This window comes from Sorex araneus, chromosome 6 (assembly GCF_027595985.1).
Source record: "Sorex araneus isolate mSorAra2 chromosome 6, mSorAra2.pri, whole genome shotgun sequence".
NCBI lineage: Eukaryota > Metazoa > Chordata > Mammalia > Eulipotyphla > Soricidae > Sorex > Sorex araneus.
The window spans coordinates 159,145,513-159,170,120 of NC_073307.1; the positions used below are offsets into that span (position 1 = coordinate 159,145,513).

General features: G+C 59.9%; 2 protein-coding genes across 6 annotated transcripts; one reads left to right on the plus strand and one right to left on the minus strand.

The window, feature by feature from the left end:
• Positions 1-224: 224 nt before the first annotated feature.
• On the minus strand, positions 225-10,722 carry LOC101551347 (lysosomal membrane ascorbate-dependent ferrireductase CYB561A3). 3 transcript variants are annotated; one of them, XM_004620794.2, is made up of 6 exons: positions 10,563-10,722; positions 5,926-6,121; positions 3,394-3,602; positions 2,850-3,004; positions 2,017-2,173; positions 225-1,456 (listed from the first exon to the last, which is right to left on the minus strand). In XM_004620794.2, the coding sequence occupies exons 2-6, from the start codon at positions 6,107-6,109 to the stop codon at positions 1,433-1,435; spliced, it is 729 nt and encodes a 242-aa protein (XP_004620851.1). In that variant the 5' UTR covers positions 6,110-6,121; positions 10,563-10,722; the 3' UTR covers positions 225-1,432. The 3 variants fall into 3 exon arrangements, with proteins under 3 accessions (XP_004620851.1, XP_054996992.1, XP_054996991.1); XM_055141017.1 differs by lacking the exon at positions 10,563-10,722 and adding an exon at positions 10,359-10,497; XM_055141016.1 differs by lacking the exon at positions 10,563-10,722 and adding an exon at positions 9,983-10,137.
• A 160-nt stretch (positions 10,723-10,882) lies between these two features.
• Positions 10,883-23,294, plus strand: TMEM138 (transmembrane protein 138). Of its 3 annotated transcripts, none has more exons than XM_055141018.1 (5): positions 10,883-11,160; positions 16,727-16,972; positions 20,123-20,294; positions 22,738-22,813; positions 22,980-23,294. In XM_055141018.1, the coding sequence occupies exons 2-5, from the start codon at positions 16,845-16,847 to the stop codon at positions 23,105-23,107; spliced, it is 504 nt and encodes a 167-aa protein (XP_054996993.1). In that variant the 5' UTR covers positions 10,883-11,160; positions 16,727-16,844; the 3' UTR covers positions 23,108-23,294. The 3 variants fall into 3 exon arrangements, with proteins under 3 accessions (XP_054996993.1, XP_054996994.1, XP_054996995.1); XM_055141019.1 differs by having other exon boundaries at positions 16,730-16,972; XM_055141020.1 differs by having other exon boundaries at positions 10,888-11,160; positions 22,951-23,293.
• The last annotated feature ends 1,314 nt before the right edge of the window (positions 23,295-24,608 follow it).

A 24,608-nucleotide genomic window follows, 5' to 3' on the forward strand; every position in this document is an offset into this window, starting at 1 on the left:
CAACCAAGGAAACTTTTCCTTCCTTCCTTGTGACAGAACCCAAGGATCCCAAACCATTCCCGCCGAGGACTGTGCTCCTCATCACCCTATCTGCACATGACCCAGTCCCATACCAGGGACAAGCCTCTGGCTCCTTCCTAGGTGCCCTGACCCCAGCTCTGAGGGGGCCAGAGTCCCCTGAGACTTGCACGGGTCGGCCCGGACTCGTTTAAACACAATGACATGTCAGAAGAGCAGGATATGCTTCTTAAAAATACTTTAGTGCAAAACCACACATCATCAACAGTGCACGCCCCGTGGCACAGGGGCAGGGGTGCCCATTCCACGGCTGAGGCGTTCATCCAGTCGAAGCTTCTTGCTGCAGTCTCCTGCCAACACCTGGCAGCAGGGAGCTGGGGCAGACAGTCACCTCGTGGCCTGTCAGGAGTCCTGACCCTGTCGCCTGAACCTGTGTCCCGAGAGGGCAGGCCAAGCCAGACGCACTCGGCATGAGGAAGGATGGAGCCGGCTTCCTCCCCGCCCGGCGTCCCCCGCTCTGCCATGGCAGGGAGAGACTGGATGTGGAGGGCAGCCCTCTGGGGCCAGGGGGAACACTGACTCGGCTGGGAGCCCGTCAGAGGGTGGTGACGGCTCCCAGGGCTGGGCACGACCGGGGCACATTCCTGGCGAGCTGAAGAGTGAAAGCGGCTGACCCAGGGCCCCATCCAGAAATCAAGTTGGCCTGGGCCCGGGGACAGCCCTGAAGCGGCCAAGTTCCCAGTCCCCCACGGCCCATCTGATGGGCACCTCGGGGGCCAGGCTGGCTGTCCTTGGGAGGGCGGGTCAGCAGGGCTCATGGGGCTGCCTGCCGGCACAAAAATCACAGGGACAGGCCGGCTCCAGGCCCTAGCTGGAGCAGTAGCTAGACGAGGACAGACAAGTGACAGAGGGCAGAGGGCGGAGGTGCCACCCCACCGCACTTCCGTCAGCTCTCCTTGATCCCAGAGGACAGCCTGCTGTGGCATTCGGGGCCCTAAGTGCAAAGCGCCCCTCAGGGGGCAGAAATCTGAGGCCACGTCCTCTCCCTTGGCTGCACGGAGGTTCCCCCCCGCCCCCAGCCCACTGGAGCCGAGCCGTCAGGGCTCCCACATCTGGGTGATTAGGGGGTCAGCCTGCTTCCCCACACAGCCCTACGGGGGCAAGCTGAGCCAGGGTGAAGGGGGCCTCCTTGGGAGGATCCGAGAGCCTGCAAAGTCTGGGCCGAGACGGGGTGAGGGGGCAGAAGCCAAAGGCGTCAGGCAGAGCAGGCAGACAGCGAGCGGGTGGGGTGCAGGCGCAGGCCCAGCCCAGCGGCCAGGGCTAGTCTCGCCGTGGCCAGACAACCAGAGAGGAGCCCCAGGGAGAGCAGAGTAGCTGAGCGGACACCAGCTTTTCCGGGGCGCCCCTTCCCGAGTCACTTCCTGTCATGCAGCAGGGGCTGAAAAGAAAGATGCACGGGCATTAGTGATATGAGGACCAATGTCCCCGATGCACAGGCGTCACACCAGATGGACCCCAGGCCTGCAGGGGCCTCCTGAGCCCACGGGGACCAAACGCCACATTCAGGGAAGCCCCCAAGCCTCCCTGGGTCTGGGAGGCCCCCACACCTCATCTCCCTCGGGTGCCTGCCTGGCCAGGGAAACGTCGAGACCCGCTCCAAGAGTTCCCCTGTCCCCAAACACCACTTGGGGAGCCCCAGCCCGGCAGCCGAACCCCCAAGCTAGCCAAGGAGAAGCTGCAACGCCCCCTCATTCTGCTCAGGCCCTCCCCGAGGGGAGATGGGCCACACTTTGCCTCTCAGAACCGCTGGCATTTGGGGAGGGAAGTAACCTTACGACCTCCCCTCCCCTCCCCATGGACGGCCCTGGAGGCCCCTGGGCAGCTGCACTGGCCCAAGGGGCCCGAATGTGCTGGCCTGGCACCCTGGCTCCCATCAGCCAAGCAAGCTGCCCGGGAAACTCGGTGCCTGGTGCGGGGGTGGGAGGCCGGGACCCCTACCTGACTGTCGGTCATGATCCCTGGCTGTGGGCGCTTCCACGACGAAGCAAGGAGGACATAGAGCACCGCCATCCCGAAGGCCACCACCAGCATCCCTGTGCAGTTGGCGAACACGGCCTCGCCGGGCAGATCTTTGTACGAGTGTGTGGCGTTTTTCCTGAAGGGCACAGACCCCGGGAGCGCTTCTACCTGTTTCTGCTCCGCGAGAGACGCGATTCCGGGAAGAGACGTGAAAGAGCCCGCCCCCGCCCCCCAAGACCACCAGAGCCTGGGACTGGAGCGATAGCACAGCGGGTAGGGCGTTTGCCTTGCACGAGGCCGACCCAGGTTAGATTCCCAGCATCCCATATGGTCCCCTGAGCACCGCCAGGGGTAATTCCTGAGTGCAGAGCCAGGAGTAACCCCTGTGCATTGCTGGGTGTGACCCAAAAAGAAAAAAAAAAAAAAAAGACCACCAGAGCCAACACTCCCCGAATCCCCAACACTGGGAAGTGCCGCTGGCCTCGGAGGGGGCTGCGGGGGGCCCGGAGGTGTCAGGCGCTGCCCCTCGCAGTCGCAGCACCGGTACGTGGCACGGCCATGCTCTGCGCCCGTCCTGACCTGGTGACACACTGGCGCGCATCCCTGGGGGCCCTCACTGGCACAAGGCCAACACCCAAGCTGCCTCGACACAGGGGAGGTACTAGGTGTCGGGCCAACATCAGCAGAGCGACAGAGCCACCTCAGCCGTGAGACACAGCGGAGACACGCCCCCGCCCCAAGGCCGCCCTTGCCCCTCTTCCCACCCCGACACTTGAGACGTGACGGGGTGGGGGGGGGCCCAGCCCACTTACAAGGTGAAGATCAGCTTCTCGTTAATGCCGGAAATGACCGACGCCATGGCCAGCGAGAGGATGGAGGCTCCGAAGAAGACGTGGATGGGTTTGAGGAGGGCGCGCAGCCACTGCGAGGCGCAGGGCAGCAGGAAGATGGAGAAGCCCAGGCACCACTGTGGACACGGGACGGGGACGCCTGGGTGAGGCCTGAGGTGGCGCACAGGGTGGCTGCCCTTCTGGCCATGCGCCGTTTCCCGACACCTTCCCCGCAGCCTGGGGCCCTGCCGCACCTCGACCCTGATCCTTGCTCCCAGTACATGAGGCGACACTCGGGACTGCAGCCGTGTGTCACCCCCACTCCTGCCAAGGCCGCCTCCTTCCCCTGCTCTCCCTCCCTCCCGGCACGGGCAGGCGCAGGAAAGTGGCCGCGAGGGCAGTGGGGAGATGGCCTGGCGCGGTGTCATGCACCCTCTGACGTGTCCCACGATGCTCCGGGGGACAGCTGAGTGGCAGGGGGGCGCACTGGGCAGAGCGGGGGCAGAGGAGGGAGGAGCATGCCCACCTGGCAGGCGAAGAGGAAGACGGCGGTGATGCCCAGCCAGCTGTGCAGGGAGTAGAGGTTGGCGATCTTCCCCGTGTTGTGGAAATAGAAGACAGCGACGAGCCCCAGCACGGTCAGGATGAAGGCCACCAGGTGCAGGGCCGCGTGCAGGAGCTTCCAGGGCAGCTTGGGCCCCACCCACGACCGGGGCAGGCGGTACACCAGCGACGCTGCGGGGACAAGGGGGCTCACGCACGCCGTGGGGCACTCCCGCCCCCACCTCGCCCAAGCCAGCCTCCCAAGGGAAGACAGGACGCTGAGAACATCCCGTGAACCCCTCAGATTATTATTATCTTGGGGGCGGCGGGGGGGGGCACACCCAGGGCTGCTCAGGGCTTACTTCTGGCTCTGCACTCAGGGATCACTCCTGGCTATCCTCAAGGGACCATCGGGGATGCCGGGCGTTGAACCCAGGTAAGTCACGTGCAAGGCGGGCACCCTGCCCACTGCACTATCTCTCCAGCCCTGAAATTACCTCTGGGACGGCAGCCAGGCGGGAAGTGTGGCGAGAAAGGCCCGTGATGAAAGGGAAGGGCAGGCGTCCCCGCCCAACGCAGCGAAGCCACAACTGCACTTGGCTTCACTGGCGCCAACACGGGGTCACCTCCTTGGGTGGGGTGGGGTGGGGTTCGAGACTAGGAACCTCCGCACCCTAGCCTCTGTGCCCAACCACATACGTAGGGTCCCTAAGTTCTAGTTGAGCCAGTTAAGCACCCCAGGTGGCGGGTGCGCCAGACCAGGAACAGGGGAGGGTCCCCGTGTCCCTCTGGCGACCATGTGGCACAAGGGCCAGGGGAAAAGCCATGTCCTGGGGCCGTGAGCCAGCCCAGGTCCTGCCCTACCCTTTTGCTGGGCGGTTTGTCCTCGGCGCACCTGACTGCAGTGTGACCAGGGTCACACAGTCAGCAGGGGCGGGTTCTCCTTGCACCCAGGACAAACTCACTGTCGGTGGCATCATCACGGCCAGTTTCCCCAGGAACCGAAACCTACTTGGGGGCCCCAGCTCTGCTTTCGGGGGTAAGCAGAGCCCTCACTCTGGCGGTGTCCCCAAAGCCTCCGCCTCCCTAGCACAGGGTGTGTGTGTATGCGCGCATGTGTGTGTGTGTGTGTATGTGTGTGAGAAACTATAGTCCCCATCCAGCCCACTGTCAAGTTTTGGTTTTCATCACTCTGGCGGTGTTCCCAAAGTGTGTGTGTGTGTGTGTGTGTGTGTGTGAGTGTGTGTATGTAACTATAGTCCCCATCCAACCCCCTAGCACAGGGTGTGTGTGTGTGTGTAACTATAGTCCCCATCCAACCCCCTAGCACAGGGTGTGTGTGTGTGTGTGTGTGTGTGTGTGTGTGTGAGAACCTATAATCCCCATCTGACCCACTGTCGCACAGGGTGTGTGTGTGTGTGTAACTATAGTCCCCATCCAACCCCCTAGCACAGGGTGTGTGTGTGTGTGTGTGTGTGTGTGTGTGTGTGTGTGTGTGTGTGTGTGTGTGTGAGAACCTATAATCCCCATCTGACCCACTGTCAATTTTTGGTTTGAGCTGAGGGGTAGCAGTCCAGAGCACCTGGCCTGCGAGGCCTCAAGGACCTGTCACCTGGCCCCTCGGGGAAGGCTGTGTGCGCCCCTTCCCTGCAGGGGCGCGTCCACACTTCCCCCACTCATGACCTATCCTTGCCTGGCAGCGGGGGAGCGCGGGGCCACACCTGCCAGTGCTCGGGGCCTAGTCCCGGCTCTGAGCTCAGCAGTAACCCCTGGCAGGGCCCGGCAGGCCACGCTCAGGGCCGGGGATCGAACCAGGGCCGGCTGAAGTGGCTCCGTGTGGCGCTGGAGAGACAGCGCGGAGGGCTGGGTGCTGACCTCGCACGCGGCTACCCTGCTTTGAGTCCCAGCACCCCGGGTGGTCCCCTGGGCTCTGCCATTAGTGATCCCTGAGTGCAGAGCCAGGAGCCAGCCCTGGGCTCAGTTGCTCGGACCCTCCCCAGACTCCATAAAAAGGCAAGCACCCCCCTACTCCGCTCCGGTACCAGCTCTCCGGCCCCCTCACCTGAGAATCCGTGTTGGGTTTGGGGGCCACACCCAGAGGTGCTCAGGGAACCGCACAGGGTGTCAGGGACTGAACCCCCGGATCGTCCGCGTGCAAGGCCAGCAAGCGTCTTACCTGCTGTCCTTCCTCCCCGGCTCCCGCCCGAGACATTCATTACACAATGGAGTGTCCGGGGATATCAAAACGGGCACGCTAATCCGGCCCCGGTGATAACCAATCCTAAAGCAACGCGTTATGCGATAAACTCTGGGCGGGCCAGGGGTGGAAGCCACCGATTCTATTTGGGTCTGGGTCCCCGGGTCCCTGCACACACCCGTGCTCTCAGGAGCACGTCAGCCGCCTTCAGGCGTCCTCCCTCCCCACTCCTCCTCCCCCCCGCAACCCGTTGCCCCCAACACCCTCCTCCCCAGGGAGACTGCTGCCCCGCCTGGCCCGTGGCCGCTGTCCACTCACCGGCTCCGTAGAGCACCACCATGCCGGTGACCATGAGCACGGGGTGCCAGTTGAACGTGAGCACGGAGCCGTCCCAGGCGAAGCCGCCGCGCCAGTACTGCATCCAGTAGGCGGTGAAGAACACGCACAGGGAGCCCAGGGCGCCCAGCGCCAGGCACGCCAGGTAGAACCAGCCTGCGGCCATTCTGCTCCGGGCCTAGAAGCGGCACACGGCACATCGCGTCACACGTGTCAGCACATGTCCCTGCTCCCGGCCTCAGTCTGGGCCCCCGGGGGATCGGCGCTCAGGGCTGTGACCCCCCCCCCACTCCCCACCCCCCCAGGACACAGGGTGGCCAGTCCAGCCCCTGAGAGGGGCCTCCTCGCCGCTCCCAGAACCGGAAGGAACGCCTAGTTGAGGCCCTCGAGTGCCCAAGCCCCTGGCTCTGGCACGGTCTGTCCCCAGGGGCACCCACGGCTGGCCGCCATGGTTCCACTTGTTCAGGAATGTTCTTCCTGCTGGCAGGGGGGGGGGTGCCCACACTCACGCCACACCTGGCCTAGGCTAGGGGAGCCTTGGGCCCTCCCGGGTCCTCCGCCACTTCTGCTTTTCTCTTCCACTGGGGAAAAGCCCAGGGGAGGAAGAGGAAGCGAGAAGTCACGGTCTAGAAACCAGGAATTTATTTTGAGATTTCTGCGTGCACGGGGTAAGCCGTGAGACCCACGGGGACGGGGCATGGACGAGCAGCTGCCCCGGCCCCCGTGGGTGAGGCCTCTCGGTGGAGGGGGACACAGTAGCCTCCACCGGGGGCGTCCTCCAGTCTCACCCAGCTGTCAGAGAGGCGCCCACCGCTGCCTGGCAATGGGCAGAGGATAGAGGCCCGGATTCTGCACCGTCAGAACGGGGGGGGGGGGGTGGCTGCAGTGGTGGTTCCGTGTCCAACACGCAGGAACGGGGAGCCCCGGAGCGGGGCACGCAGCCTGCATAGGACTCAGGCTTCAAGTCTGACAGGATGTCACTCACAGGGTGCCCTAAGCCTTACGCCCCAGTCTCTCTGGGCAGCCCTGAGAAGAGTAACCGCCCCCACTTTACAGATGGGGAAAACTGAGGCTCCGTTCAAGTCTGGCTCACTTGGCTTTAAGGCCCAGGCTTCTTTGTGGACCACAAGTTGTCAGGGCAACTGAGGAAAAACACAGAAGTGGGGCTGGAGTGACAGTACAGCGGGTAAGGCGTTTGCCTTGCACACAGCCACTCGGGGTTCAATCCCCGACGTCCCACTTAGTCCCCCGAGCCCCGCCAGGTGTGGCCCCCAAACTGAAAACCCAAAGAGACACCGTGGCAAAGTGGTATCTTATAGTACCCGCAAGGTAGTTAGTCGTAACTCTCCAAACTCCTAGTGCTCAGCCCTCACCCTCCAGCCCCACCCAGCTGCCCAGGCCTCTCGGTGCCCTAATTTCATGCCACGCCGGCCCTATCCGTGCCGCATCTCCAGCTAACCAGAATGAGGCTCAGAGCTCGGCCTGGTGACCCAAGAATCTCAGAAAGGAAGCACTTTATTTTAATTTTTTTTTTTTTTTGCTTTTTGGGTCACACCTGGCGATGCTCAGGGGTGACTCCTGGCTCTGCACTCAGGAATTACCCCTGGTGGTGCTCAGGGGACCCTATGGGATGCTTGGGGATCGAACCCGGGTCAGCCGAGTACAAGGCAAACACGCCCTCCCCGCTGTGCTATTGCTCCAGCCCCGCAGAAAGGAAGCACTCTAGGCCGGGAAGAGCAAGCTCCCGTGGGCGGTGGGGGGCGGGGGCGCAGAGGGCTGTAGGGCACACAGGCCAAACCTAACCCCCACCCACCGTGGGCACCTCCTCCCCAGCCAGGTCGCTCCTGAGCGCCACTGGGTGTGGTCCAAAAGCCACAGAAAGTGGCCAGAAAAAAAAATGACTGAAAGGATTCGGGTGCATATGGAGAGTCCAGGAGGCGAGGGTTCAATGCCTGGCCCTGCCCGATCCCCCCCCGGAGCACGGCCAGAGTGAACTCAGGGCAGAGGGTGTCCCTGAGTGTCATGTCAGATCACCAGGTGGTCCCTAAAAGAGAACCTAACAGGGCTGGAGCAAGAGTACAGCGGGTAGGGTGTTTGCCTGGCACACGCTGACCCAGGTTTGATCCCATACAGCCCCCCAAACATCTCCAGGAGTCACCCCTGAGCATCGCCGGCTGTGGCCCCCAAAAAGAAAAGAACAAAACAAAACAGAAACACCAAGCTCCCAGGAACAAGGAAGGAGAAAGCACGCCACCAACTTCCCTAAAAAAAAAAAAAAAACCCAACAACAGAGCCAAGAGGCACTCCCGGGCCCAAGCTGTGTCCTCAGTTCCTGAAAGGACAGGGGACGGTGTTACGTCTGGTCGCAAGATGGTCAGTCACGCCCGCAGCCCACAGAGCAGGAGGAAGTCCACTGCCACCACCAGACCGTAGTCACTTTCACATGTCCCATACAAGTACAAGTCAACAATGCCAAAGAAACCACGTGCTCTCGTGGCTCAGCGGCAGATGTACGAGGTACTGAGTGCGACCCCCCTCCAGCACCTCACAGTCGCCCCATACAAGTACCTCCAGGAATGACCCTAGTTACTGCCCTGTGCCAAATGGACAGTAGTCACCGAGCACAGTCAGGGGCGGCCCCCAAAGCAAAGGCATGATGTCACAGGCGTACCCCCCCGCCACACACACACACACACACACACACACACACACACACACACACACACACCTGGCCCCCGGCAGGTCCTGGGTTTCTGCGCTGGGGCAGACTCGGACTGCCCCACGGGTCACTGCCCTGACGGAGCAGACCATCCCCCCCGATGGGGCCCTTCCTTGGCCAGAAACCGGGAGCCAAATCTCAGGGTCGACTCCTGGCTGTGGGCTCCGGGACCCCATGGGGGCCCCGAGCCAGCGCCGTCAGCACCACGCGATCTTTCTGGCACTTCCTCCCAGTTCTTCTAAGAATGTAGGTTGGGCGGTGATCTCTGAAGGTGCCCCCATGGTTGGGGCACCGGTTCCACCCTTGTAAAAAACTAAAAGGACAAAGTAATGTCATCCTACACACCCTCAGTTTGTCCCGCCGCTTTCCTAAGGCCGAAGTCAGTGGGTACTTCTAGAAAGGACCAGAACATTAAGCATTTTAAGTTTTGCTAATGGTGACATCTCCGGCACAGTGATGCCGTCAATTTAAGGGGTGGTAGTGCCAGAACCATCAAAAATGATGCCTTCAGAAAGGGTGGCACTGATGTTCCCAAAATACTTTTCCAGAGACTGGAATTCCAGATTAATAGATTTACACAGCACAAAATAGAGTCCTTTCATTTCTTTTTTTCTTTGCGACTTTTTGGGTCACACCAGGCAAGGCTCAGAGCCTGCTCCTGATTCTGCACTCAGGAATTACTCTCGGCGGGTCTCAGGGGACCGTGTGGGATGCCTGAGATTGAACCCAGGTAGCCCGCGTGCAAGGCAAAGGCCCTCCCCGCCGTACTATCGCTCCAGCTGGCCCCTTCATTCTTTCCCTATCACTTACAAATGCCAGGGGCCGGGGAAGCACAACAGGCCGAGTGCATGCTTTGCACGTGGGAAGGCTAGGTTCCCTCCCTGGCACCCCGTGGTCCCGTGAGCACCACCAGGGCCAAGTGCTGAGAACAGAGCTAGCAATAGCCACTGAGCACCTCTGGCGCGTGACCCAAAAGGAAGTACATTAGTCTTATTTGCTTTGGGGGGACTCACACCCAGAGCTGCTCTGGGATCACTCCTGGAGGGGCTCAGGGTACCACATGGGATCCGGCTGCATTATGGCTGTGGTCCCTAATTTTTGGGTAGGGCGTTTGCCTTGCACGCGGCCGACCCGGGTTCAAATCCCAGCATCCCATATGGTCCCCTGAGCACGGCCAGGGGTAATTCCTGAGTGCAGAGCCAGGAGTAACCCCTGTGCATCGCCAGGTGTGACCCAAAAAGCAAAAAAAAAAAAAACGTTAAGAACTTGTGCCAAGACCAGAGAGACAGTTGGCGGGGGGCGGGTAAGGGGGCTGGTTACCCTTCGTGCAGCCGACCCAGGGTCGGTCCCTGGCACCGCCAAGCAGGAAAGAGCCCAAGTCCTTTCAAAGCGCCATGAATGAAGATATCTTGTCCAAGGTGAAGGGACACTAGCCCGGTCCACTCCCCGTCACTCTCAAGACGCCTCCCTCCCCGGGCGCGCAGGCAGAGTTAAGCCTGGGGAGCCCCAAATTCCAGTCGGGTAGGTGAGCCACCAGCCAAGCCCAGTGGTTAGAGACCCGCCGTTCGAACAGAGTTCCTCTGGGTCAGGGGTTCGAAGAACCGCTCCAGAACCCGGGGGGACCCCGATCTTGACCATTGCCGGGACTAGAGATGCAGGTTAGCCTTGGGGGGAGTGTGAAGACGAGGGGCTCCACCTGCTGACTGCAAACTCCCAGCAGCTTTCGCGCCTCGGCCACCCGAGCAGTGGGAGGCAGGGCGCGGGGGAGGGCAGTGTTCCCGTTTCCTAGAAGACAAAACTGAGGTCGAAAGCGCAGGGCCCGGAGGGTCGCGGCAGCAGGAAGCGAGGTGGGAGCGAAGACAGCACTCGGACCCAGGTCCCAGACTGAGCTCTTTCTCACCCCCAAGGCACAATGGGACGCGGCGGGGCTGCACTCTCCGAAGCCGCCTCCTCGGCCCGGCGACACCGCTTCCGAGGCTCCTGGGAGAAGAAGGGGGTCAGGGCACTCCGAGGGCCCGTCTGCACCCACTGGGCACCGCCGCTCGACTCCGAGCGAGCGGGCCCGGCTCGTCCTCTTATAGGCTCGTGCCGCTTCCGGCCGCGCGCGCAGCCCCCTGGGAATTGTAGTCCAGCGCCGCGGACGCGCGCTCGCTCCCCGCACGGAGAGCCCAGTTCCGTTTTTTTTTTTTTTTCTTTATTTTTGTGGGTTTTTTTTTTTTTTAGAGGGGGTTACACCCATTGATGCTCAGGGGTTACTCCTGGCTCTGCACTCAGGAACTACTCCAGGCAGTGCTCGGGGAACCCTATGGGATGCTGGAGATCCGACCCCGGGTAGGCAGGCCTCGTGCAAGGCTGACGCCCTGCCCACTGTGCTACCGCTCCAGGTCCCCCCACCTCTGCCCAGTTCCAACCGCGGCCGCCGCGGACTTCCGGGATTGTACACGCGCTTCCGGGAGCCCGGACGGCGTCGCCATGGCAACCGACGTCGGGGCGCCCAGGTGAGCGGGAGGGTGGGCAGTGGCGCGGGCTCAGCGACCGGTTCCTCGGAATGGGTGTATGTGTATATGTGTGTGGGTGGGTGGGGGGAGTGTGGGTGTGGGTGTGCACGCCCCGCTCCTCGTGATCGTGTGTGTGTGTGTGTGTGTGTGTGTGTGCACGACCCGTTCCCCGTCGTGGGGTGTGTGCGCGCGCGCGTGCGTGGGAGGGTGGCGGTGGCGCGGGCCCTGCCACCCGTCGTTCCTCGTGATGGGATGTGTGTGTGTGTTTGTGTGTGTGCACGAACCGTTCCTCGTGATTGTGTGTGTGTGTGTGTGCGCGCGCGCACGACCCGTTCCTCGTGATGCTTTGTGTGTATGTGTGTGCGTATGCATGACCCGTTCCTCGTCGTGCGTGGGAGGGTGGGCGGTGGCGCGGGCCCAGCGACCCGTTCCTCGTGATGGGGGTGTGTGTGTGCGCGCGTGCTGCTGGGGCCAAGGCCGCCCGTCTGGCCGGGGCTGGGCGCGGGCGCGGGCGCGGGCCGCTGGCGGGGCATTACCCGGCCGGGCCGGGCGCCGGCTGCCGCGTCTGTGCTTCCCTGGCACACGCGGGGGCGGGGGGGCGGGGGGATGGGAGGCGGGGGACGGGGAGGGGGGCCTGGCGCCCAGCGCTCCGCGGGATTCTTTCCAGTCTGCTATCTCAACAGCTGGAGAGCCCTCCTGAGGACCCCCCACACCGGAGTAAACACTGAGCCTTGTTTGTTTTTTTATTTCCTTTTGCGTCACACCAGGTCATGCACAAAGGTTACTCCTGGCTTTGCACTCAGGAATTACTCCTGCCGGTGCTTGGTTGCTCGGGGGACCCTATGGGATGCTGGGACTCGAACCCCGGTTTTCCGCGTGCAAGGCAAACGCCCTCCCAGCTCCATCCCAGAGCCTTGGGATTTATAAAAACTAAGCCCCAGGGCTGCTGGAGAGGTAGAACAGTGGGTAGGGCGCTTGCCTTGCACAGCTGGACCAGGGTTTGGTCCCCAGCGTGGCCCTTTGTTCCCTGAGCCCGGCTAGGAGTGATTCCGGAGCCCAGAGCTAGGAATAAACCCCGAGCACGGCTGGGTGTGGCCCCCCTAAAAAACAAAAACAAATACCTCAGCTCTCTGTCCCGGCAGGGGCCGTGTTATTATCCTAATGTGAATCACAGTCCTGCAGGCAGGGGAACCTGTTGACTTTTTCGCCTACAGCAGTCCCCCGTCTTCCTGGACCCACATATTCCCCCCTCCCCTCCCCACACTTACAGTTATATAAAGGCTGTTGTGTGGGTGGGGGAGGAGAGTAATTTATGGGGTTTTTATGGGGGGGGGTGTCACTCCCATCGGTGCTCAGGGCTTACCCCTGTCTCTGAACTCAGGAATTACTCTTTGGAGGGACCGGATGGGATGCCAGGGATCCAACCCAGGTCAGCCGTGTGCAAAGCAAATGCCCTCCCCACTGAACTCTCTCATGGGCGCGTCTCAGGGCTGTACCCTTCAGTGCTCATGGGCTATTCCTGGCTCAGTGCTTCCGGGGTGCTTGTGGCAGTGCCCTGGGAACCCTGTGTGAGGGGCTGAACCCTGACCCCTGGCATGCAAAGCTGCTCACCCTGTTGAACTGTTTCTCCAGCCCTCATAAGGCGGTTTTCGAGAATGGCCTTTTGCCTTTGGGGTGGCGGGGGGCAGAGGGGGGGCACTCTTGGTGGTTTTCCCGCAGGGCCTAGTCCTGACTGTGCTCCCGTGTGATCCCTGAGGGTGCTCAGGGATTGAACGAGGGTGGGCCAGATGCAGGGCCAGCCCTTTAAGGCCGGGGCTGGGGTCTCTCAGCCTTTTGCAGCTGCGGCAGTAACTAGAGCAGACTCTGAGCCCAGGGCGGCTGGGTTGAATCCCAGTGCTTTCATTTACAGCCGTGTTATCTCGGAAATGATGGTTAGGAGTTTGGGATTTTTTCTTTTTTCTTTTTTTGGTTTGTTTTTGGAACTCACCCAGCTGTGCTCAGGGCTTACTTCCGGCTCTGGGCTCAGGGATCTTTCCTGGCAGAGCTCAGGGGACCGCGTGGAGTGCTGGGGAATTGAATCTAGGTCGGCCCTGAGCAAGGCAAGCACCCTACCTACCTCTGGACAAATAAACTCTCTGTGGGCTTTGCCCCATCTCTAAGAATGGTCAGAGTAAATGTCTGCCTCACGGGGTTGTTAAAAGATTTAGGGTTTTTTTTGTTGTTGTGATTTGGGGGCTCAGGGGGACTCACAGCTCGATGCTGGCTCTGTGTCCCTGGCTGCGCTGAGGGACCGTATGAGTGCTGGAAGGGAGTGAGATTTCATTATTATTATTATTATTATTATTATTATTATTATTATTTGCTTCTTGGGTCACACCTGGCAATGCACAGGGGTTACTCCTGGCTCTGCACTCAGAAATGACTCCTGGCGGTGCTCAGGGGACCATCTGGGATGCTGGGACTCGAACCCGGGTCGGCCTCGTGCAAGGCAAATGCCCTCCCCGCTGTGCTATCGCTCCACTCCCAAGGGAGTGAGATTTCAACTGAGTGCTGGGTCCGAGCAGTAGTGCTGGCGGGAGGATGTTTGCCTTGGTTAGAGCGCCAGTACCTCACAGGGGCCCCCGAGCCCCCGAGTGCAGAGCCAGGACTGCACCCTGAGCACTGCCGCGTTTGCCCTCTACCCCAAATAAAAATCAAGTGAGTGTTGCCAGTGGGGTGCGTGGGCATCTCATACTGGGGAGACGCAGCTGCTCCCTTCAGTCAGGCCCGTCCGCGCCTTGCCTGAAAAGCTGGCGGGGAGGGAGGCTGGAGCAGGAGTCGGTCCCCACCTCCACCCACCCTGGCTGCACTGTCCATCACCACAGAAAGAAACCTCCGAAGACAGGGGCTGGAGTGGTAGCACAGCGGGTAGGGCGCTTGCCTTGCACGTGGCCGACCTGGGTTCGATTCCCAGCATTCCATATGGTCCCCTGAGTACCACCAGGGGTAATTCCTGAGTGCAGAACCAGGAGTAACCCCTGTGCATCGCTGGGTGTGACCCAAAAAGCAAAAAAAAAAAAAAAAAAGAAAGAAACCTCCAAAGACAGAGAAGCCAATCCACAGTGCTTAGGAAACAGGAGAGGCTGGAGCGATAGCACAGCGGGGAGGGCGTTTGCCTTGCATGCGGCCGACCTGGGTTCGATCCCCGGCATCCCATATGGTTCCCCGAGCACCACCAGGAGTAATTCCTGAGTGCATGAGTCAGGAGTAACCCCTGAGCATCACTGGGTGTGACCCAAAAAGCCGGAAAAAAAAAAGAGGGCTGGAAGCGATAGTATAGCGGATAGGGCACTTGCCTTGCACAAGCCAAGCAGGGTTCGATTCCCGGCACCCCATATGGTTCCGCCAAGTCTGCCAAGGAGCGAGTCCTGAGTGCAGAACCAGGAGTAAAACCTGAGTACCACCGGGTGTGCCCTCCCCCCCAAAATAGCAAGAAATTGGAGAAAAAGAGAGAAGCAGGAAATGAAGCCTCCAGGGGGTGTGGGCAGCCCCAGAGTGCACGTGCTTTGGGGGGAAAGAGTTCTGGGGGGCCTCCCCCTGTGCCTAAGGGCCTTTGCTCCTGACGCGGTCCCCTCTTCTGGGTGGGCTGGTGGGTTCAGTCCCGAGCTGGAGGTGGTGGCGAACTCCTTTCCAGATCACATCGTGGTTGGTTTGCTTTTTTGGGGGGGTGGTTTTGTTAGTTTTGGGGGCCACATCTGGCAGTGCTCAGGGGTCACTCCTCGCAGGCTCGAGGGACCCGATGGGATGCCAGGAATCGAACCCAGGTCCACTGCATGGAAGATAAAAGCCCTCTCCACTATACTATTAACTCTGGCCCCAGCGGATAGTGTATGAAAGTGAACTCCCCACCCCCTTTCCTTTCTGGGCCGTACCCGGAAGTGCTCAGGGACTACTCCCAACTCTGTGCTCAGAGGGTCGCTCCCAGCAGTACGCAGGCGACCCTGCGAGGCCGGGGCCAAACCCAGGCCCCCAGCTTGCATGCCTTCAGCCCGCACAGTTGTCTCTCTGGGCCCTGGAGGAATGAATCTGCGTCTTTTGTTCGTTTTTTTTGCTTGTTTGTTTTTTGTTTGGCCCCTGCTTCTGCCCTGCGCACTGGGGTCGCTCCTGGCAGCGTTTGGGGAATCGAACCTGCGCCAGCCGGGTGCGGGGCAAGCACCCCGCCCTCTGCGCGAGCTCTGCAGGCCCGGGACTCATGGATTTTGTTTCTTTTTTTTTTTGCTTTTTGGGTCACACCCGGCGATGCACAGGGGTCATTCCTGGCTCTGCACTCAGGAATTACCCCTGGTGGTGCTCAGGGGACCATATGGGATGCTGGGATTCAAACCCGGGTCGGCCGCGTGCAAGGCAAACGCCCTCCCCGCTGTGCTATCGCTCCGGCCCCTCTTTTTCCTAATCATCTTTGAAGAGGTACGAGAATTCACCAGTGAGCTCTCTGGTGCTGGGCTTAATTTTTAATTTTTTTATCGAATCAGTGAGATACACAGTTACAAAGTCGTTCATGGTTGGGTTTCAGTTATACAATGTTCCAACCCCTGTTCCTTCACCAGTGCACATTTCCACAACCAATGTCCCCAGTTTCTCTCACGCATGGCAGGCACTTATAGCACTTTCTCTCTCTCTCTCTCTCTCTCTCTCTCTCTCTCTCTCTCTCTCTCTCTCTCTCTCTCTCTTCTCTCTCTCTCTCTCTCTCTCTCTCTCTCTCTCTCTCTCTCTCTCACTCTCTCTTTTTTTAAATTTTTATTAGTGAATCACCGTGAGGTACAGTTACAAACTTATGAACTTTCATGTTTGCATTTCGTTTACATCCCTCCACCAGTGCCCATTCTCCTCCACCAATGATCCCTGTATCCGTCCCACCCCCCCTCCAACCGCCACCACCCCACCCTGCCTCTGTGGCAGGGCGTTCCCCTTTGTTCTCTCTCCTTTTCGGTGTTGTAGTTTGCAATAGAGGTACTGAGTGGCCTTCATGTTCAGTCTGTAGTCTACTTTCAGTTCGCATCTTCCAACCCAAATGGGTCCTCCCGACATCCTCTACTAGGTGTTCCCTTCTCTGTCTCAGCTGCCCTTTCCCCCCAGCATGTGAGGCCAGTTTCCAAGCTGTGGGGCAGACCTCCTGGTCCTTATCTCTACTACTCTTGGGTGTTAGTCTCCCACTCTGCTCTGTCACGCGCTCTCTCTCTCTCTCTCTCTCTGTTGCTCTCGCTCTTTCTCTTTCACTCTGTCGCTCTCGCTTTCTTTTGGGCATTATGGTTTGCAATACAGATACCAAAAGGTTATCATGCATGTCCCTTGACCTCAGACAGATGAGTTTCTTTTTCTTTCTTCCTTTTTTTTTTTTTTTTTTGCTTTATGGGCAATGCACAGGGGTTACTCCTGGCTCTGCACTCAGGAATCACCCCTGGCGGTGCTCAGAGGACCCTATGGGATACTGGGAATCGAACCCGGGTCAGCCTCGTGCAAGGCAGACGCCCTGCCCGCTGTGCTGTGGACAGATGAGTTTCTAACCTCAGCCGTTTCCGTATCTCAGCAGGCCTTAGAGCGGGAAGACCGCTGCAAGGGTGCGATCTACGGGCGCGCCACGGGCCCCCTCTCCCTTGGTGCCGGGGAAGGGCCCGGGGCATGTGTCCCCGCGGGGCAGGAGGAAGATGCTACAGACCAGCAACTACAGCCTGGTGCTGTCCCTGCAGTTCCTGCTGCTGTCCTACGACCTGTTCGTCAACGCCTTCTCGGAGCTGCTCCGCACGGCCCCCGTCATCCAGCTCGTGCTCTTCGTGTGAGTCCCACGCGCAGGGCGACTCGGCACGGCAGGGCTGTGCGCGGGGAAGCCGGAGGGAGGAGACAGCTTCCAGGGGCCCCGTGGCCCCCCAACAGGCCTGCCTGTCTGTCTGTCCGTCTGTCCGTCTGTCTTGCGCTGCTGCCCGGGGGCAGGGGAGCATTCCACGTAGGAAACGCAGCCCGTCTCCTCGCGGCGAGCTGGCTGCAGCCCGGGCCGGATGGTCTTCCGTGGCCAGTAAAAATACTCACGTTGACAATAAAGTGACTGGTGAGAAGGACAGTCAGGGATACGCACGAATGAGAGCTGGAATGATAGGACAGTGGGAAGAGCATTTGCCTGGCACAAAACTGCCCCCGGGGAGCCTGGAGCAATAGCACGTCAGGTAGGGCATTTGCCTTGCATGCAGCCGACCCAGGTTTGATTCCCAGCATCCCATAGGGTCCCCCGAGCACCACCAGGAATAATTCCTGAGTGCATGAGCCAGGAGCAATCCCAGTGCATCGCCGGGTGTGACCCAAAAAGCAAAAACAAAAAAGAAAAACAAAACAGAAAAACCGACTCCGGGTTCGATTCCCCGGCAGGGTCCCTAGGCACCACCAGGAGTAATTCCTGAGTGCGGTACTGGGAGAAAGCTCTGAGCGTTGCCAGATATGGCCCCCAAACAAATGGTCACTGTCACTGTCACCGTCATCCCTTTGCTCATCAATTTCCTCGAGCGGACACCAGTAACGTCTCTCATTGTGAGACTTGTTGTTACTGTTTTTAGCATATCGAATACGCCACGGGGAGCTTGCCAGGCTCTGCCATGTGGGCGGGATACTCTCGGTAGCTTGCCAGACTCTCCGAGAGGGGCGGAGGAATCGAATCTGGGTCAGCCAGCATGCAAGGCAAACGCCCAACCCGCTGTGCTATCGCTCCAGCCCTCCCCAAACAAACAAAGAAAAAAAAATACACATGAACCCCAGAACAGGGGAGCATTGGCGTGTCTCCTCCTGGGATCGATGGGCTTCTGGGGGCGCGGCCAAACCTCAAGGTGAAGTTAACACCGTCCACATTCCTGCAGCAAGAGGCCAGCAACATGCCGACCGGAGCCGTGACGAGGCCCTACTCCCAGAGGCGTCTGTCCTAGCCGGGAGAGACCATGAGGACGGTCGAGACAGAAGTGCTGGGGTGGGGACTCAGGGGAGGGGCAGGGAGGGGCAGACCCAACGTGGCGGTAACCATGCACGCACACCGGATGCGCTAGCGCTGGTGCAAACGCAGGGTCATGACTGTGACCATTTCAGCTTCCCGCAGGCCGGGCGGTCATGGGGACGGCCAGCTACTCGAGGTGGTGGGGGTGAGGAAAACCCTTGCCCGAGAGGGAACATATGAAAGGAGCCCGGGGGGCACTCAGGCACTGGCCGTGCTTAGGTCGGGACAGGGCTTGGCTGCCGCGCTTGGAGCGTCCTTGAGACCGGGGTAGACGGCCCAGCGGGACGGCATCATCTGGGGCGCGGCAGGAAACGGGCTTCTCACACCTGGTGGCAGTGTCCAGCTGAGTGACAGCAAGGAGCGCCTCAAGCAGGGGGCCCGTGGGTCATTTCAGCGCTGTGCCGTTTGGGGCTGGAGGCCCATGTTTGGTTTTTGTTTTTTACTGAATCACCAGGGCCATGTAATCCCACCAACGGCCAACACCCAGAGACTATAAAACCAAGCTCCCAGAAGTGCACGGCCGCGCGACATCTCATAGCCTTGTTCTCCCTCTTGGAGAACCTGACAAGCTGCCGAGAGTCTAGTACCCGCTCGGCAAGCTCCCCATGGCGTATTCCTGTCCCAAATACAGTAGCAGACGTATGCATCCCTCTCGGAGAGCCTGGCAAGCTACCGAGAGTATCCCGCCCGCACGGCAGAGCCTGGCAAGCTCCCCGTGGTGTATTCGATATGCCAAAAACAGTAACGGGGGGCTGGAGAGATAGCACAGCGGGTAGGGCGTTTGCCTTGCACACGGTCGACCCGGGTTCAAATCCCAGCATCCCATATGGTCCCCTGAGCACCGCCAGGGGTAATTCCTGAGTGCAGAGCCAGGAGTAACCCGTGTGCATCACCAGGTGTGACCCAAAAAAGCAAAAAAAAAAAAAAAAAATTAAAAAAAAAAAAAAAAAACAGTAACGGTAGGTCTCACTCCCCTGACCCTGCAAGAGCCTCCAGTTCTTGGGAAAGATGAGTAAGGAGAGGCTGCTAAAAATCTCAGGGCTGAGTGTAATAGAAACGTTACTGGTGCCCGCTGGAGTAAATCCAGGAACAATGATGACAGTGATACAATGATACAGTGATTGAATCACCGTGAGATACAGTTACAAAGCTTTCATGTTTGAGATTCAGCCCTCCAATGATCGAACACCCATCCCTCCACCAGTGCACACTTTCCACCTCCAGTGTCCCCAGTCTGCCCCGCCCCCCATCCCATCCCAGTCCTCACCCTGGCTCTGTGGCAGACAGTTTCCCCAGTACTCTGTATCTCTACTTTTGGACATTCTGTTTTGCTCGAATTTTCCCATCCCCATTCAAGCCTCCCTGCCAGGGGCAGACACTTGATAATGTATTTCCCATTGCTCATTTTGCATATCCAGCCGACCTGGGTCCGATTCCTCCGCCCCTCTCGGAGAGCCTGGCAAGCTCCCCGTGGTGTATTCGATATGCCAAAAACAGTCACAACAACTCTCACAACGGAGACGTTACTGATGCCCGCTTGAGCAAATCGACGAGCAATGGGATGACAGTGCCACAGTGATACATTTTGCCTATCTCGCTCATGCGGCCGCGAAAGCGAGAAAGCCCGTGTTAGCGTGGAGGGGGCTGGAGCGATAGCACAGCGGGGAGGGCGTTTGCCTTGCATGCGGCCGACCCAGGTTCTATTCCCAGCATCCCATATGGTCCCTTGAGCACAGCCAGGAGTAATTCCTGAGTGCAGAGCCAGGAGTAACCCCTGTGCATCGCCGGGTGTGACCCAAAAAGCCAAAAAAAAAAAAAATGTGTTAGCGTGGCGGCTTCGGGGGCCTGGCGCTCCAGGAAGCCAGCACCAGACCGCCCGGTCCCCCGAGGACCAGGCCGACCCTTGGCCCTCCTCACACGGGCCCCACGTGACTGTGCTTTGTCTGCCCACAGCATCCAGGACGTGGCCATCCTCTTCAACATCATCATCATCTGCCTCATGTTTTTCAACACCTTCGTCTTCCAGGCCGGCCTGGTCAGCCTCCTGTTCCACAAGTTCAAGGGGACCATCATCCTGACCGCGGTCTACCTCGCCTTCAGCATCTCCCTCCACGTCTGGGTCATGGTAAGAGCAGAACGGGGAGTCTCCGAGTCCCGAGCGGGCTCGGAGCCGCGCGGTTGTCTACACCCCAGCGCCCTTTTTTTTTGTGCACTCGGCCCAGAGTCTTGTCCAGCACGGAGGTGAGGACGGTGGAGTCCGGCCTGCAGCTGGACGCGGCCGGGGCCGGCGCTGAGCGGCAGAGCGCTTGCCTGGCAGGTGTGAGCCCCTGGATCTGGTCCCGGGCAAACCGAGACGGCCCCAGCCAAGAGCCTGGCGTTCGGCCAGCGAGCGTCTCCGGTGCACTGGAGAGACAGCCCGCCCTGCAGTGCCACGCTCTGACCCCCTCCGAGTGCTCACCTTTGCCCCCAGACAGGCCTGCCGGGGGCGGGGCCAGGAAGTGAATCTCTGTTTCAGTTAGTGTTGGGACGGGGAGTTCGTGGGCATCAGTGTCGCCTGGGAAATGGCCCCACCCAGCACCGATGCCCTCGCCCTTCTCCCTGCTGCCCTCTCAGGGGATCCCCTCTTGTGGCCTTTTTTGGCAATGGGTGTTTTTTTTTTTTTTTTCTGTTTGTGTTTTCTCTGCTTCGCAAACGCTTCTGAGTATCTTGTGTGTTTCTCATAGACCCATTGTTTGTCATTTTGGTTTTTTGATTTTGTTTTGGTTTTGGGACCCCACCCGGCAGTGCTCAGGGCTTACTCTCTGCACTCAGGGCTCACTCGGGTGGGGCTCCAGGGGCCATATGGGCTGCCGGGGATCAGACCCAGGTGGGTGTGTGCAAGGATCACTCCTGGTGGCGCTCAGGGCACCCGGTGTGCTGCAGGCGATGGAACCGGGATTTTTTTTTTTTTTTTTTTGGGTCACACCCGGCGATGCACAGGGGTTATTCCTGGCTCTGCACTCAGGAATCACCCCTGGCGGTGCTCAGGGGACCGTATGGGATGCTGGGATTCGAACCCGGGTTGGCCGCGTGCAAGGCAAACGCCCTACCCGCTGTGCTATCACTCCAGCCCCTGGAACCGGGGTCTTCTGCATGCCAGGCAGGCTCCTGCCCTCCTGCCTGTGTGCCCATCTTGATGGGGCACAGTCAAACTCCAGGGTGCCCCGCCACTTCCTTCCCAGACCCCCGGTGCCAGCCGGCCTGGAGCTCCACGGAAGAGGCCGACCTGTCAGGGGGAGGGCGCGCTCTCGACGCAGGTGCTGCACGCAGAGTTGCTTCCCTGAGCCCGGGAGGTCCCAGCTTTGTGCACAGAGGCCACTAAGCTGATTAAGGTGGCCTTGACCTGACAGGAGCTGAGCCCAGGACTTTTCTCGGCAGGACCCTGACCAGTTGACCTCCCGAGATTATATGTATCCCTTTGGCCAAGACCGGGGAGTGCAAGGAAATAAATATCATCATTCCAGCTTCCTCTTCCTCGGGGTTTAAACTAAAGGCTGTTAGGGCTGGAGCTATAGCACAGCGGGCAGGGCATTTGCCTTGCATACGGCCGACCCGGGTTCCATTCCCAGCATCCCATAGGGTCCCCCAAGCACTGCCAGGAGTAATTCCTGAGTGCAGAGCCAGTTGTCACCCCTGTGCATTGCTGGGTATGACCCGAAAACCAAAAGAATAGATAAATAAAATAAAGGCTGTTTCTCTTGCAGCCAAAATAAAAAGAAGAAAGGCAGTTTAGGCTCCTCTGAGAAACACGCAGTCGGGGGGGGGGGGCAGGAGCGATAGCACAGCGGGGAGGGCGTTTGCCTTGCACGTGGCCGACCCGGGTTCAATTCCCAGCATCCCATATGGTCCCTTAAGCACCGCCAGAAGTAATTCCTGAGTGCATGAGCCAGGAGTAACCCCTGGGCATCGCCGGGTATGACCCAAAAACCAAAAACAAACAAACAACAACAACAACAAAAAAACCACAAGAAACATGCAGTCGGGTGGAGGTGGAGGAAAGAGAGTGCACAGAACCTGATTTGTTTTTTTCTATTTTTTTTTGCGGTGGGGGGAGTTTGGCTTTTTGGGTCACACTCAGTGATGCTCAGAGGTTACTCCTGGCTCTGCTTTCAGGAATTATTCCTGGTGGTATTTAGGGGACCATATGGGATGCTGGGGATCCAACCCATGTTGGCCGCGTGCAAGGCAAACACCCTCCCCGCTGTGCTGTCGCTCCAGCCCTGAACATGATTTTATTTACTCATTTATTTATTTATATTTTTCTCTTTGGGTCCCACCAGCGATGCTCCGGGGTTACTCCTGGCTCTGCACTCAGGAATTACCCCTGGCGGTGCTCAGGGGACCATATGGGATGCCGGGGATCGAACCCGGGTCGGCCGCGTGCAAGGCAAACGCCCTCCCCGCTGTGCTATCGCTCCGGCCACCTGACCATGATTTCAAACCACGTGAATCCCCCCCGAGGGCCAGCTAGCTGGGGATCTTTGGGTCCACGCTGGCCATTCACCTGTTCCTCTCCCCGTTTCCTCCAGAACTTGCGCTGGAAGGACTCGCAGCGCTTCGTCTGGACAGACGGACTGCAGACGCTGTTTGTCTTCCAGAGGCTCGGTAAGGACCAGCCTGCCGCCCCCCTCGGAGGGTCCGTCCCCCCCCCCCGCGCCCCCTCGGAGGGTCTGTCCCCGGCTTTGTTTCCCGGGGCCGGGGGAGCCGGGCCCTGGTCTGAGCCCCGCCCTGCCCGCCCGCAGCGGCCGTGCTGTACTGCTACTTCTACAAGCGCGCGGCCGTGCGGCTGGGCGACCCGCGCTTCTACCAGGACTCGCCGTGGCTGCGCAAGGCCTTCCTGCAGGGCCGAAGGTGACCGCCCACCCCGCGCCGCAGACAGAGGACGCCCTTCCTTCCTGACCGAGTCCCAGGCAGCGCGGCGCTCTGCTGGGGCCAAGGCACGTGACCCGCCCCCCCCCCATACAGCTGGCCCCGCCTCCGACAGGACCCCCGGGCGCAGCAGTCAAGGACACCCCGTGCAGAAGCTGCTCCCCACCCCCGACTCGGTTCTGCGCCAGCAACCCCCCCCCACACACCCTGCTCTCCATGCTCTTCCCAGAGGCTCGCACCCTGGCCCAGGTGCCAGCAGGGCGCCCCTCGCACCACACAGACTGAGGTTCTCAGAGCATCCCTCTGCCCTCACTCCCAGGCTGAGGCAGTTTGACTTTCTACCCAAGACACTTTTGTACTTGTCTTTTTTTCTTTTTGGGTCACACCCGGCGATGCTCAGGGGTTCCTCCTCCTGGCTCTGCACTCAGGAATTACTCCTGGCGGTGCTCGGGGGAACCTACGGGATGCTGGGAATCGAACCCAGGCCGAGCGCATGGAAGGCGAATGCCCTCCCCGCTGTGCCGTCTCGCCAGCCCCCACTTTTTTACTTTTTTTGGGGGGGGTCACACCTGGCGATGCCCAGGGTCACTCCTGGCTCTGCACTCCGGAATTACTCCTGGCAGTGCTCAGGGGACCATATGGGATGCTGGGAATTGAACCCGGGTCGGCCGCGTGCAAGGCAAACGCCCTCCCAGCTGTGCTATCACACCAGCCCCCCCCCCCCACTTTTTTACTTTTTACAAACAGGAAATAAATTGACATTCTTCCCCCACCAGTGGTGGAGTCCGTGTGCGTCTCATCTCTCCTTGGTTCCCTGCATGCCCAGTCCTGCCTCTGGACACCGTCTCGGCATCCTCTCACCGTACCCAGCGGGCGGTCTGCACCCTAACAGATACACTACTGATGGAGTCCCACGGGGGCCCGGGGAGCTGTGCAGAAGTGTGTGGTCCATCCCCTGCCCCGGCCCCGGGATTCCAGACTGTTTCACTCAGAGTGTGTCTCTCCCTCATCAGATGCCTGAATTGCCCCAGAAGAATACAAATGTTCCTTTGGGGCTCGGAGAGACAGTACAGTAAGGAAAGTGTTTGCCTTGCAGGGGGCTGGCCAGGGCTGACTGGCACCCTACTTGGTCCCCTGAGCATGCCAGGGTGAGCCCCGGGCACAGAGCCAGAAGTGAGCCCTGAACACAGAGCCAGGAGTCAGCCCCGAGCAGCACAGAGCCAGGAGTGAGCCCTGAGCACAGAGCCAGGAGTGAGCCCCGAGCACAGAGCCAGGAGTGAGCCCTGAGCACAGAGCCAGGAGTGAGCTCTGAGCACAGAGCCGGAAGTTTTCTCTGAGCACAAAGCCAGGAGCAGACCCTGAGCACAGCGCCAGGAGTGAGCCCCTGAGCACAGCGCCGGGAGTAGGCCCCGAGCACAGCACCAGGAGTCAGCCCTGAGCATCACCTGGTGTGGGCCCCTCCCCCCAAAAAAAAATCCTTCGCCTATTTGGGCCAAAGGAGTGTTTCCAGGTTGTGTGCCCATAGCACCCA